This window comes from Mesitornis unicolor, unplaced genomic scaffold (genome assembly GCF_000695765.1).
Source record: "Mesitornis unicolor isolate BGI_N332 unplaced genomic scaffold, ASM69576v1 scaffold8001, whole genome shotgun sequence".
In the NCBI taxonomy this organism is placed as follows: domain Eukaryota; kingdom Metazoa; phylum Chordata; class Aves; order Mesitornithiformes; family Mesitornithidae; genus Mesitornis; species Mesitornis unicolor.
This window is the reverse complement of record NW_010161634.1, coordinates 31,119-44,387: the sequence shown is the minus strand read 5'-3', so window position 1 is coordinate 44,387 and position 13,269 is coordinate 31,119. Positions and strand designations below refer to the sequence as shown.

The 13,269-nt window shown below is 39.0% G+C and overlaps 1 protein-coding gene across 1 annotated transcript in view; it reads left to right on the top strand.

The window, feature by feature from the left end:
- CFAP46 (cilia and flagella associated protein 46) overlaps nt 1–13,269 on the top strand; it is a gene marked incomplete at both ends in the record, with an annotated part of 49,535 nt that overhangs the window by 6,329 nt on the left and 29,937 nt on the right. The window contains 9 exons of the mRNA XM_010193382.1: nt 631–725; nt 1,538–1,645; nt 2,660–2,759; nt 4,523–4,621; nt 5,844–6,034; nt 7,418–7,646; nt 8,670–8,790; nt 10,221–10,344; nt 11,224–11,354. Of these exons, the coding sequence (XP_010191684.1) occupies nt 631–725; nt 1,538–1,645; nt 2,660–2,759; nt 4,523–4,621; nt 5,844–6,034; nt 7,418–7,646; nt 8,670–8,790; nt 10,221–10,344; nt 11,224–11,354 (1,198 nt within the window). The remainder of the gene's footprint in view (nt 1–630; nt 726–1,537; nt 1,646–2,659; nt 2,760–4,522; nt 4,622–5,843; nt 6,035–7,417; nt 7,647–8,669; nt 8,791–10,220; nt 10,345–11,223; nt 11,355–13,269) is intronic.

The window sequence follows — 13,269 nt, the reverse complement described above, 5'->3', positions numbered from 1 at the left end:
CCTACATTTCATAAGATCACAGTTACAGTTGTTACCTACGTTGTTTCCTTCATTTACATTTTGTGAGCTACCAGATGACACAGTAGACATGCAGAGATTTTTACTATTTGTGTATTTTGATACTATAAACTAAAGAGCTCCCTACTGCTCCATGTTATTTATATGCACGTTTAATGTGTAACTCTACCACTAAATTGAAGTAACTACAGTTTACTGTAATTTCCTCATTCTACATTCTATGTATTCTATGTTTTTGTTCTATGTAATTTTAAGTTACAGATAAATTTCCATAGGGGTCATTTCTTGTAGCCAGATGAGATTATTTCAGAATGAGTGCTATCAAATGGTGTTATTAAAAATAGATTAATTAGAATTCTGACTCAGATGTTAGTTCAACATTTAAATTTCTGCTAATACTTCTGATTCTCACTGTATGAGGGTCAGTGTAGCTCTGCTAGGTGATCTTTGTGCTATCTATGCAGAACAACAGATGTTATCGTAGAAGCCTCACTGCCCTCAGAGGCCATGAAAAAGCCTGCAGTCATCATACCTGCTTTATTTTGGCCCCGTTGAGTGTCTGACTTGTCTTTGCTTATTTAGTCAATTAATAATGAAATTGTTATTTTATAGGTATATTACAAACTGATGGATATTTCCCAGGTAGAGAAGGAAATAAAAAGTTCCATCCATCTTTCAGTTATTTATAAAATGCAGATGTTAAAATTGTAAGTATAAAAATGTATCCTTCCACTTGCACTGTGATGCTTGGCATTACAGAGGTAGGGGCAGGTTCTGGTGTCCCATCTGCCAGTAGAAAAACCTACCACACAGATGAGCTTGGGTCGCAGCTGCCAGGCCTGTCTGGGGAGCAGCCTCGGCTGAAAAGTGAGCTGTGCTTTGGGACTTGGGAATCACAGCGTGTTGGACCCATATTCTCAGGGCAAGGACAGTAAGAGAGTGAAAGATGTTTTTGTATCCAGCAGATTGTGGTGCCATATACAAGTCATGTATGAGAGTGAAGGTGAAGCAGGGTAATCACCTAAAATGCAGCGCATGAGTCACAAGGATAGAAAGCATAATACTTTTAAAACTTCTTACATTTTAAAGGCATGAAACAATTTTGAAAATTAGACTTTGTAACAAGCTCTCTTTTTTTAATGTGTCAACAGTTCCCATTTAAAAAGTATTAATTCTTTTAGTAACAGTGGGTTAATTTATGTTGACATTATAGGAAAGCAGCTTTGCACGCCATTTTTTTTCCTCTTAGAATAAAACTTGCTGTCTGAAATACCAGTTCTTATGCTGTAATGTTCTTTGTGCTTCAAATCTGGCTGTCTCTGGGTAACCTACTGGGCATACTGAAGTAGGTTGCGTTGACTTGATTTTAATTTTTGTTTTTTTTGACATTTCAAAACCCAGGTACCCAACTGATACATTGGAACAAGAGCCATCCGTTCCAGAGTTAGGGGAGTTACTTCAAATTTTATGCAATAATATTTCTTGTGAAAAATTATGATCAATTCCTAATATATTGCAGGCAGTGGGACACAGATGAATTTCCAAGTGATGCCACCACAAGTCTGAACTCCATTTATGTCCTTCTGAAACAATACGATGTACCTCCAGCATCTGTTCTCAGAGTGAAGTGAGTTTTACCTGTCATAGCACTGTGGAAGTCGATGCCAAAGCTGGTTCTGCTTCCACTGAAGTCTGTCAAAATTCCCGTTGACCCTGAAAAGAGTGAACTCGTACTTAGTTACAGTACTTTGTGTTGCGTTAACACTTAGGTCGTCATAGAAAAAGGCAAAAGTCCTCTAGGACTTAAAAAGGCTTTAATAAAGAACCAAAGATTAAATATCTTCTACCATATAGCTGTTTGTATAACATGATTAATTCTTTCCATAACCTTTTCTTGTTGATAAAAAGAGACTTTTAAAAGGTCCTAGAATTGAGAAGTGCTTTTCAGACTTGAGTTAATTTTTAGCTTTTCTTGGGGCCCTTCTCAATTCTTCAGCTTAATTTTGAAATGCAGACTGAACAGAACACAGTTATATCACAGCTGTTACATATGGAAGTAATACTACGTTTTTACTCATTTAATACTACGTTTTTACTCATTAAGGTCAAACTTCTTTGATGATATTGAGTTATCTCATTACTTCTCCTATCCCAGACAGGACACTAAGCTGATCTGGTTATTTACGGAGATCCAAACATTTAAAACAGCCTCCCACCGTGTGTCTTCTGTTTCCTTCGTTCCCAAATAATCGGCTGAGGGATTTGACTATTTTAAGTTGTGTACCAGTTGACTGCATTGCATTTACAGAATGACCTGCGGTCTTTCTTTGCTGTTTCACCATCTTTCTGCTCCATACATTTAATTCTGTATTTTTATGTTCTTCAGGAACAGTGCAAGGCTGCAGTAGAAGAATACAAATTGTTTTCCATAACAGATGAACTTTTGTAGTTTTTCATGTAGTCAACTTTATTCTTTTTTCCTTGTTAATGTGAGCATTACTAGTGTAACCACATGTCCTCTGACACTAAGATGACTTCAAGGTTTCAGATCTATTGCACACAGTTACTTTCATACAGTGCTTTTCTAATTCCATAAAAGCAATATCAGATTCTCTGAAGCGATGTTTCTCTATTTTTGAAGGATTCCTTTGATTCTGGAATTGGCTCGTTTTTCTATGAAAGTAAACTGCATTAAGGTTGCTCATGATTGTATACTTGATTTGAAGAGAGCTGGGATTACTGTAAGTATTAATATTGATTACAACTGATCTTTTTTTTTAAACCACCCCCCTCCAATTGTGATTATACTTTAAATGTGATACTGATGGCTCTGGGATCCTCTGTCCATCTCTGTATTGTTTATATGTTCATAAATATAAACAATTGTTTGGATAAGTGATCTATTCTTAAGCGAGAGAGAAGGTGTAAGTTCAGAAAGTAGTGTGTAGGTGTAACAGGGTAATTAGTGCAGTTAGTCTTGACAAATAAATGTTAACTGTAAACTTTTGCCAATGTTTTTAAAATGTTATCAGTGGAACAGTGTGATCTGAAGTCAAATGCTGCCCGCAGGTTTTGAAGATGTAACCAGTTTACCCTTTGAGATGTAATTGGTCACCAAGACATAAGCTCTAAGAGCAGTTAATGTTGCATGCATTCACTTTAGTCTTTATGAGAACAGTATCAGCCTTGCAGAACAGCGTGAGAGTTCTGATTTTGATGAGGAGAAAACAGCATTTGTCTGGAGCACGATTAGGGGACTGATGGAAGGAGCAGTCCAAAAAAGCTTGCCAAATAAAAGCACCCCGGAGTTGTTACCTTTTCTGGGAAGTAGGACTTGAGCAATATATTCAGTCATTGGAGCGAGAAATCCAGAGGAGTATTCTTAGATTAAAGTTTTGTGTGATCTTCCCTTTGCATGGATCCTGCTTTGAGTTACTTGTAAATTTTGCTTATCCTCACTGGAATTTTTTTTATTATACACTTCAGGCCATTTTTTTCTGAAAATTTCCCACCACTCTAAAATCATCCACAGGTCCATACCATTGCACTGCAGATGTGTTTAAATTCCTTAGCTCAAGGGCTGGCAGTGATTTAACAGCTGCAGTAGCTGCACAGACACCGATCCCCGCAGTGTCCCCTCTGCAGCAGAGCTGCCCCCTGCTCCTGTTTGGGTCCTCGCCCTCGGGAGGTGTTGGTGACGCCTCAGGTTGTTCACCATTGCTTTGCCATGGGAGGGAGAAATCTCTGCCGAGCTCCTGTTCCTTGGCTTTTGCAAACACTGACAGAGTTCTCAGCCATAACGTGCACTCCAGCTCTGTACGTGTTTCTCATTACATGACACGGCTGTTCTACATTTACTTAAGTTTTCCGAGAGCTCATCTGCCTTCCAGTTACGGGGATGTTAAATTAACAGAGGTCATGCTGAGTGATGGATAATAGCTCATAATGAATGATGGACGGAGATGCTGTCTGCCTTTCCCTGCTGCACCATATGAAACCAAATACAAAGTATCATAGGTGATCCATATGTATAAATTGTATGATTTAACAGCCAGATCTTTCCTGAGATGTTGGAAATCTAACCTCTTTTTTCACTTAGAAGTTGCACTAGCCATCACAATGAATCCTTTCTGTCTTGAGTAGCTCTCCTTTATTCCAAGCATGTACCTTTTAAATAACATCAGTGAGCAAGAATGTACTAGAACTGAAATCAGAGTACAGTACAGGAAAAATCAAGTGTATGCTGGTTTTCTTATTGCAAAGTCTGGCAATGAACAGCTTTAAAAATCCCAGTAAAGATTTTGCAGCTTCAGCTTGGTAAGAGGTGGCTGCTGCTCAAGCAACAAATTCTGCTCCCTTTTTATCGCTTCAGTTAATTAGCTACGATAGTGGGATTTTCAGTAAGAAAGTACAGTGCTGTATTGGTGTAACTGCATGGGTTTAATCTTCATTGTGTTCCTTTTTAATTATTAAAATGAGCATTCTGTGTGTTGATACTTCATAGGAGCAGGGGAAACTTATTGAAATAGAATGTCTGGAATATGAATATGAAATAAAAAAAATTGGCACTAAAGTTGTGACTTACACGAAAGGAGTCGTTGAGGTATGTTATTTCACATTAAATTTGAGAGGAAAAGTAAAGGTTTTAATTTGTTAAATGTGGAAAATTGCATTGGACTTGTGTATCTTAATTACATTGTTCTGATCAGAAAATCTTTTAAACTTGATATTGTTTCTAATTGAGCTGCCAAGAAGAAAATAGGAAAAAATACGCAACAGTCGTATATTCCTCCCCTAAGTCTTCTGTCCTAATATAAAGGTTTGTAATGCATTACTCTCCAGGAGTACAGATGGTGGTGTGGAGGCATGCAAAGGCGAGAGTCTCTTCATATTTCGCTCTTGTGGAGGTGTTTTCGTGGAACATCTCAAGTTGGGGGGGATCAGCTGAGGATCACTGAGTCCAGTTCTATTACTGCATGTTACGGGTGATCTCATACAGATTCCTATGTCAGAGAAACGCAGATTATTCCTGGCAGACTGTCACAGTGGGAGGGATTTTCTTAGAGTTCTACTGACTCAGTTATAATTCAGACCATCAAAAGTAGGAGCCGAAATTGTCAGTATTATCAATGGGATTAGGTAGATGCTTATGATGAGCAGCTTAGAACAGATATTAGAGGCACATAAAGTTCCTAAAATGGGAAGTATGAGAATGCTTCATGGAAACCAATAGTGTTGGCGCTTTAAATTACTCCATCTCTGGCTGTTCCTGTTTTGTGATTCAGAAACTTCATTCCCCTTTTGAGAAAATAATTTCATTAATACTAAACACAGTGCTAATACTGTTTAAATGAAAAATAGGATATTTAGATATTTCTAAGTATTCCTGCCATAGTGTATGCAGTTTGAGAGGGTTTTTGTTTAGGGTTTTTTAATTTATTTTTTTTTAATCGCATAACCTCTAAAAAGAACTTAATAAGCCAGTGTGCGTTACTATAGGTAAGGATTTGCTTTTAGATTTAATAGGAACCAGGTTTATTTGACAGTATGGCAAATCCCGTTCATAGTATTTATTTTTTTCCTTTCTTTCACTGAATTTGTAGCTAAGTATAAAAAAAAGGCAGCTAAGCCTTCTGAATTCACAAATATATCACAATTTCCAATTTCTGTTTATCATAAGAAAGGGGAATAGCTGACAGAATTCTGCCTGAAATGGAGAACTGAGAAGAAATACTGCTTAGTTGTCAATACCTATTTTAAAAAATACCAAATGGTTTATATTAAGGAAAATGCCATATATGCTAATAAATTTTTCATCTGTGTAGGCTCAGCTGGAGTTGATAAAAAAGCTTGAGGTAACCTTAGAACGTGCGGTTCAGTTGGGAGACCCCGATGTGATCCAGGTTGTCTGCGCAACCCAGTGGAATCTCTGCCTGCCTCTGCTCCAGCACAACCTGCACCAACGTGTGCGGAGGCCGCTGATGGCGGTGGCTGATGTCCTCGAGGAGGTTGACAGGTACCCGTCTGTGCTGTGTGCTGTTAATTCCTTACTCCGACAGGCCTAATGACTGAGCACCAGACTCATCTAAAAACTCAGGCTCTGCGATGTTAAGTGCCTTTGAAAATTTTCCACTATTTTGTAATAAATTAACGTCTGCATATTGCGAACGTTTCCTTGTTAATCATTTAAATATAGGTCCCTTTAAGGCAAAATCTCACTCTGTTTAATGGCCCATAGCAAACAGAGACATTTGTTAGGAACTGAAAAACACTATAGTTAATCAAAAGTGTATGAGAAAATTCCAAACCTGCAGTATGAGTAAATGTGTTGGAAAGTGGTTTAGATTCTTGTATTAACATCACTTTCGTTGGTTAAAAACATACAATTCAAAAATTACCTTTAAAAAACATCACGGCTTCTGCACTACGTATCAAATAAGACTTCTTGTAAGGTACTATTTTTGTATCTTTGGTGATACTTCTTTTTAATTAAAAAACCTACTTTATTAAGAAAATATTTTTTAATAAATAATTTTTTAAAAATTTATATTATTCTGTTTGCTGTTATGCTGTACTTAAGCTTAAGAACCTAAGTAGCTTCACCTTTCCTATTAATTTGAGTGGAACAAGTAAACCTTGGTATGAGGTACTTGGTGAAGTCTGGACCATGCATCGGCTGACCAAATGCTCTCTGAGTAAGAGCAAAGACCGTGACCTTTGTGGTAGAGCGAGTTACCATCGACATTATTGTCATTTAAGCAGAGCAGTTGGTGGCTTCTGATAGAAGTATTACAGAAGAGGGCGAGGAATATATTTTCAGTGTTTTTAAAATGTAATTTTTTAGTTGCATGAAGAGGAAAGAGCCTGGAGAAGAGAAGGCTCCGGCGGGACCGTAGAGCACCTTCCAGGACCTGAAGGGGTACAGGAAAGATGGGGAGGGACTCCTTATCATGGAATGTAGTGATAGGATGGGGGATAATGGTTTTAAACTGTAAGAGGGGAGATTTAGATGAGATATCAGGAAGAAATCCCTCCCTGTGAGGTGGTGAGGCCCTGGCCCAGGCTGCCCAGAGAAGCCGTGGGTGCCCCCTCCCTGGCAGTGCCCAAGGCCAGGTTGGACAGGGCTTGGAGCAGCCTGGGCTGATTTTGGGTGTCCCTGCCCATGAAGGGTGGAACAGATCATCTTTGAGGTCCCTTCCAACCCAAACCATTCCATGATTCTATGATTCCATTAAAAAGACATGATAGTGAACATGGGAAAGACAAGTAAGTTAAAAAGGGACTATTTTCAAACTGGAGTCACTTTCAATTATTGAGTTTCACTTTGGGGTAATTTTTACGTGTAAGAATTTTAGTTTGCCTCATTTTAACAGTTTACATTTAAATCCATATTCCTTAGCATGTTGATTTTGTTGCGTTGCCAAGTTCACATGGAAATAGCTCGTATTGAAGAAGATGGGGATAGAATAGAGGCGGCTATGAAACATTTGCAAAAAGCTGTACATCTGAACAACGGTGGGCCGTATCAGGAACATCTCAGAGTGTCTTTAAACCGTCTCCGTGTATACGCTATGCTGCACAAGTCACCTGAGCATCCAGAGGATTGGGCAGGAATGATGATTGAACAGGTAATCATGAAGAATAAGGGTGGCAGCTGGAAAACGTTTGCTTATTAAATTCTGGCAGAGGAAAGCCAGCTGTTCCGTAGAACCACACATCTGTAGAGCCAGCATCCACCTGCTTTGTTACCTTGAAAACCTCTGATTCTCTCTGTGGTGATCGTGCTGCTTCACACTCTGAAGGCTGCAACGGAGGATTTTTTCCAGTTGTGTTCAAAGCTTAATTCTTAGGAGGGGAGCAGTGGACAAATAACTCAGCATCCTCGCTGGCTTTGAGATAAATCAGTGTTGTGTCACACTTAGAGTCACCTTGTCAAAAGTTATTGCATCTAATTCTGTTGTGGTGCCTGCACCTGAACAAAAGTCCTATTGGCAGCTGGTTGTTAGCTGGCGAAAAGAAGTTTCAGCTCTACACCATTCTGGGATATTGACAGAAATTAGGATGTGTTCACATAAATTAGGATGTGTTCCCAGAACTCAAAATCAGTAATGCAAAGCAGTTGGTGAATTGGTACGTCTACTGTTACGACAAAGACAAGGGAACTTTATTTTTTTCCTAATTTTAATGCTTTTCCATACATCTCACTCTGTTTAAATGTTACTTATTAATTATTAAATTCACTTAAACCTCCCCTAACTTTAGCTAATTCTGAGTGGACTAGGGATTTTTTATATTTTGTAGTGATTGTTGGTTTCTAAATAAATACTGTTCTTTATTTAAGAAAGTATAACATGACAGGTTATACACTGAGGAATATTTTGTAAAGATCTACGAGGAACATGAACAGAACTTTGTATTCATTTATCTTCGATGGATTCATGTCAGGAGCACCCAAAGTTTTAGTCTCTTTCAACAACAATAATACTGCATAACGATACATAAGATATATGAAGATACACAACTCCTATAGGTATTTTTTGGGTAGTACCAAGTTCTATTATCTACATTCTGTTCTGCTTAGTAAATAAGATCTATAAATAGGAATATAATAAAAATGAACCTTATAACAATGAGTTCTTTTCTTTACATAGGCTAAAAAGGGAAAGCAGAAGGATACTACGAGGAAAAATAGGTCCCTTCTGGTAAATGCAGGTCTTGCACTCGCTCCCGATTCATTTAAAATCGTTCTTGACAGTGAAAATGAAGCTAAAGGTAACGCTTGTATGTGTGACTGAAAGGTGCTGCACTGGACTTTGGTTTGCACGGTGTTAAAGTTTGGCCATGGCACTTGGTGGCCTCACACAGAGAACACTGCAGTTCAGTTCTGCCGAATGCTGCAGCGAAGCTCCTGTTGATTTCATTCGGGATCTAAGATTTATTTTGTGATGCTGGGAGAGGAAATGTAACTGCTTTTCCCTCTGAATTTGTCTCAATCTCATTGTTGTGCTGTAGTGTGCTCCGATTTTATTTTCACTGTGTGCAACTCCTGAATATTCTTACCCAAGGTAAATTTAAGTGGTATTTTCAGAAGTTTCACCCTGTAGTACTCTGTTAATTACATACAATACTGGGTGTTCATCCTATGTTATAATTGTATTTCTATTCTAAAATCTTGCTTTTGAGAGTTTGAGTTTTGCAGAGATATCGGCATGAATTCTTTCTTTACTTTCTAAAATGTGGATCATAAATAGGCACACTAACTTACAAGTAAGTACTCGCAGAACTTACAGATACAACAGTCCCACTTCATGCAGTACAGTTTTAAGTACATGAAGATTATTTTGTCGGAAGACATTTTCATGCATGATTTAAGGTAATGAAATGCATTGTATTTGTGCAGTGAAGAGAATTAAAAGCGGGCATGCATTTGTACTTGCTCTTGAATTTTGAGTTGACAACTCTAAAATTATATCCAAACTTTCTCAGAATAGATCTTATTACACAGTAGCCTTCCAAGATAACCCACTTAAATGAACGAGATTATCACAGTATTATGATTATTACAATACTATCTGTTTGACACAACGTTTGGTAAAATTCTGGTTTGAAAGATTTAAGTTGTTAAAGTTGTTGTCACTGAAGAGTGAGATTTTTGCTTTTTCCATGACACTTATATTACCACAGAGTTAAACGTGTTTGTTGAAGGAGTATGAAAATATATATGCAACTCTATTATTAAAATGTACATAGGACAGGACATCACATTTGTAGGGTTGTTTTTTCTGAAAAACAAAGAAAGTTCTCTTTTTCTGAAGAGAACTATGTACTCTTTTAATCCTCCATTCTTTACGCTGCAACCTCGCATGATGTCGCTGTCATTATGTATTATACTGAGCACTTTCACATATCAATCAGTTGATATGTGCATAGTTAGGTAACAAAGCCTTATCATATGCTGGATAATGCACTGCAAAGTATTTTTAACAAAAAACAGTAACAGAAAAAACCCACAAGAGATGCTGGTGGGGTGTGGGTTTTTTCATGTGGGTTGGTTGGGTTTGGGAAAGCTTGGAAAGACAGAAAAAAGGGCAGGATTTCAAGTGTTTCAGAAAGTGGTTATGAATCAAATTTCATACCCTTCCTGGGGATTATTTCACCTCTAATACTTAAAAATGACTTTACGTTATTTTTTCTTTGCTAAGTTTCCCCAGGTAAAAGTAGGAGTCAAATAAGCCACCTCTGTGCAAAAGCACATCATCATATGAAAAGTGTGGAGCAAGCTGAGCAACACTTGAAACGCTTAAGAAATGCAAATGACAGAGAGAGGTAATGGCTGTAGAGAAGCAGCACCTCTTGTGTAGCGGTGTCCCGCAGGAAGGTTTCTGGCTGCGCCGTTCGGTACCGGTGCTACCTGAAAGAGGCCGAGCCCTGCAGGCAGAGCCGCCAGAGCCCGGGGGCAGCCCCCGCGCCCCTCACGTGCGCCGCGCCCCTCACGTGTCCCGCGCGCTGTGTTCTGCCGCTGCTCCTCGTCCGCTGCCACGTGGTCAGCTGTGGGTACGCACGGAACGCAGGGGAAGGAGGGGTCAAGGCTGAGGAAGTCGATGTACAATGGAGAAGTTGCTCGGTGTCTTTTTAGGTCCTTGTACCACATCGGGTGCTACTACTTTTTTGATAGAGAAATGGTGTAGTCCATTCTGAGAGTCAAAGATTAATCCATATGAAAATCACAGGCTTTACTTTATTTGTATGTAACTTTATCATTATGTAAAGGAAAGTGTTTCCTCCTTTTTGCCGCACTAAAAATTCCCACAGTGAAGTTTAAACTAAATTAAACTAAAATATTTGAAATCTGAACTTGTTTTCAAAACTTATTTTGAAGTTCTCAACATCAGTTTTGAAATATTTAGTATAGTTTATAAGATAGATAGTTAGGGGTCCCACACACATCTTGAAATTTCAGTATAGTTACTACTATCCAAAGCAAGAATGTTGTCCCTCTCTTGATATACTGAGGAGATTTAAAAAAAAATAAGAAATGTTCTCTCTTTTACTGATAAGTCTTCCATTTATTAGTTTTCATTATATTTAAAATTTTATTTATGATGGCCATCATTGCTGATGTGATTTTGGTTGTTGTTGTTGATCCTGATGCGTGGAAGATAATCCTGCTTATAAAGAGATTTTATATCTGCTTTTCTTTGGTAGAATTTTACTTTGGGCAGATCTGGCAAAAGTGGCGCGTAAACAAGAAGCATGGGATGTGTGCCGCGCAGCTTGCAGATTTTGTCTCTTGTATGATGATGCTTTGTTTAGGAAGGTTACAAAGCCTGAAAAAAGTAAGTGAACAGATTATTTTGAATGAGGTAAGAGGAACTTTTTGCTCATTTATCAGAGTTACTTGGAGGAGGCAGCCAATATTATTATTTTCTTCCCTCCCATTCCCAAAGTTCCCTAAGGCTCTTGTCCATACATGGGACATTCTTTCTACCTTGGAATCTAGAAACAGGTCGATACATTTCTGTGGTGAAACCATACTTTGCCTTTTGAAGTGTTTCAGCAGTGCTAAAGAAAAGTACTTGTGTGAGATGTATCCACCTGTCTAAGAAAACAGGCTCATTCCTAATGGAGGTCTGGGTGCACAGTACCCATCTCTGTCAGACGTGGTTACCTGGGGAGCTGAAGGGCACTGAAGTATCCAACTGCCTTGTTCATCTGCCGAGAATCGACCACGGTGTAGGAAGATCTCGCTGCAGGGCAAGGGCACTGTCAGACCGCCGGCTGCTTGCTGGCTCTCGCGTATCTCTGTTACAAGTTTGGGGTTTTTTTGCCTGTGAGTCTGTAAAACACACCGTTAAGGATAGGTGGGATTTTAGTGCACACCCTGTTGGCTGCTTTTGTCTCTAGCCAATGCTGATTGAACCAGTCTCACATTTTTCCTCTAGATTGTTTCCAAGATCCATGTAAAACAGGGCATTAACTTACCTGTTTTCTTTCACAAGTTTTGCATCTTCAGGCTTGCCATGTTTCATCTTTCAACTCTTTCAAACTAAAGGGAAAAAGAAGTACTTATGGGAAACTGAGGGCAACCACGCACCAAAAGCATCATTAATAGGAACTGGTGTGTCCTTATTTTTGTTTCACAAGTTTTGCACCTTCGAGGTAAAGACGTCTTTCCAATACTCTGAATGTTTGCAGGGCTTTATGGTTCTGTCTGTGCGAGGCTGAACACTTATCCTGGGTAGGCACAGGTCAAGACACTTCAGCTCTGTTCAGAAGCGTCTCAATCAGGTGGTAACGGGATTGCTGGAGTTGGTTGATGCTGGAAATTCACTGCAAATCAAACAGTGCCTGACCTTGCTGAGGGTCTCCGTTCTCACGAGCTGTGGGGGTCTCCTGGAAGCCCACCCATGCTTTCATTGAGTGTTCCTGTAAATGCAAAGGAGACAGAGCTGCGCTGGGTGCAGCAGCTGAGGTCGTGTGTCCGGGTGGTTTCTGACTGCAGGAATACTGCTCGTACTCAGTGAAATGGGAATGAGCCCGTAGGTACAGCAGGAAGAGAAGCTGAGGGTTGATCTGGAGCTCTCCAAGAACTGTGGGCACTGTTCACTTTCATGTTGCACTTCATTTTTCTTTACTACTGCTAATTCTAGGATTGCTGGGTGAGAAAAATGAGAGATTTTATTTATATACATCATATTGAGGACAGGGCAAAGATGATTGTTGTAGTGCGAAGGCCAATAATTCAAGATGTTCTAGAGGTACATAGAAAGAAAATACCAGTTCCTATTAATGTTGCTGGTGGTGTGTAATTGTCCTGAGCTCCTGGTAAAAGCTTGTTTGTGATTTGGAAAAGAAATGGGAGGGGAAATGTGGGTAGTCTGGAGAAAGTAAAAAAGGAGTTTGGTCCAGGAGCAATCCAGTCAGATTATCAGACTGTAGGATTTAAGAAAATAAAACCATGACTTTTAAACAGAAGTTATAAGGTTTGGAATATCAAAATATGGTTTAAAACATTAGACAAAGATACATCAGGAGTATTGAACCTGATGGGTTGAGCAGAGCCTCTGGTTCAGGAGATTGCTTGGATAGAGATCCTGAAAAACCCTGAGGATGGGCCAGGAAAAATCAGCTTTGTGTATCCTCCTTTTTCTGCCTTTCCTCCAGCACCCGCTATTGGCCAGCGTCCATGTTAAAATAATTCTGTGTTCAAGTTAAAATAATCTCGGTCCTTTCTCTTCATTGTTAAACAAA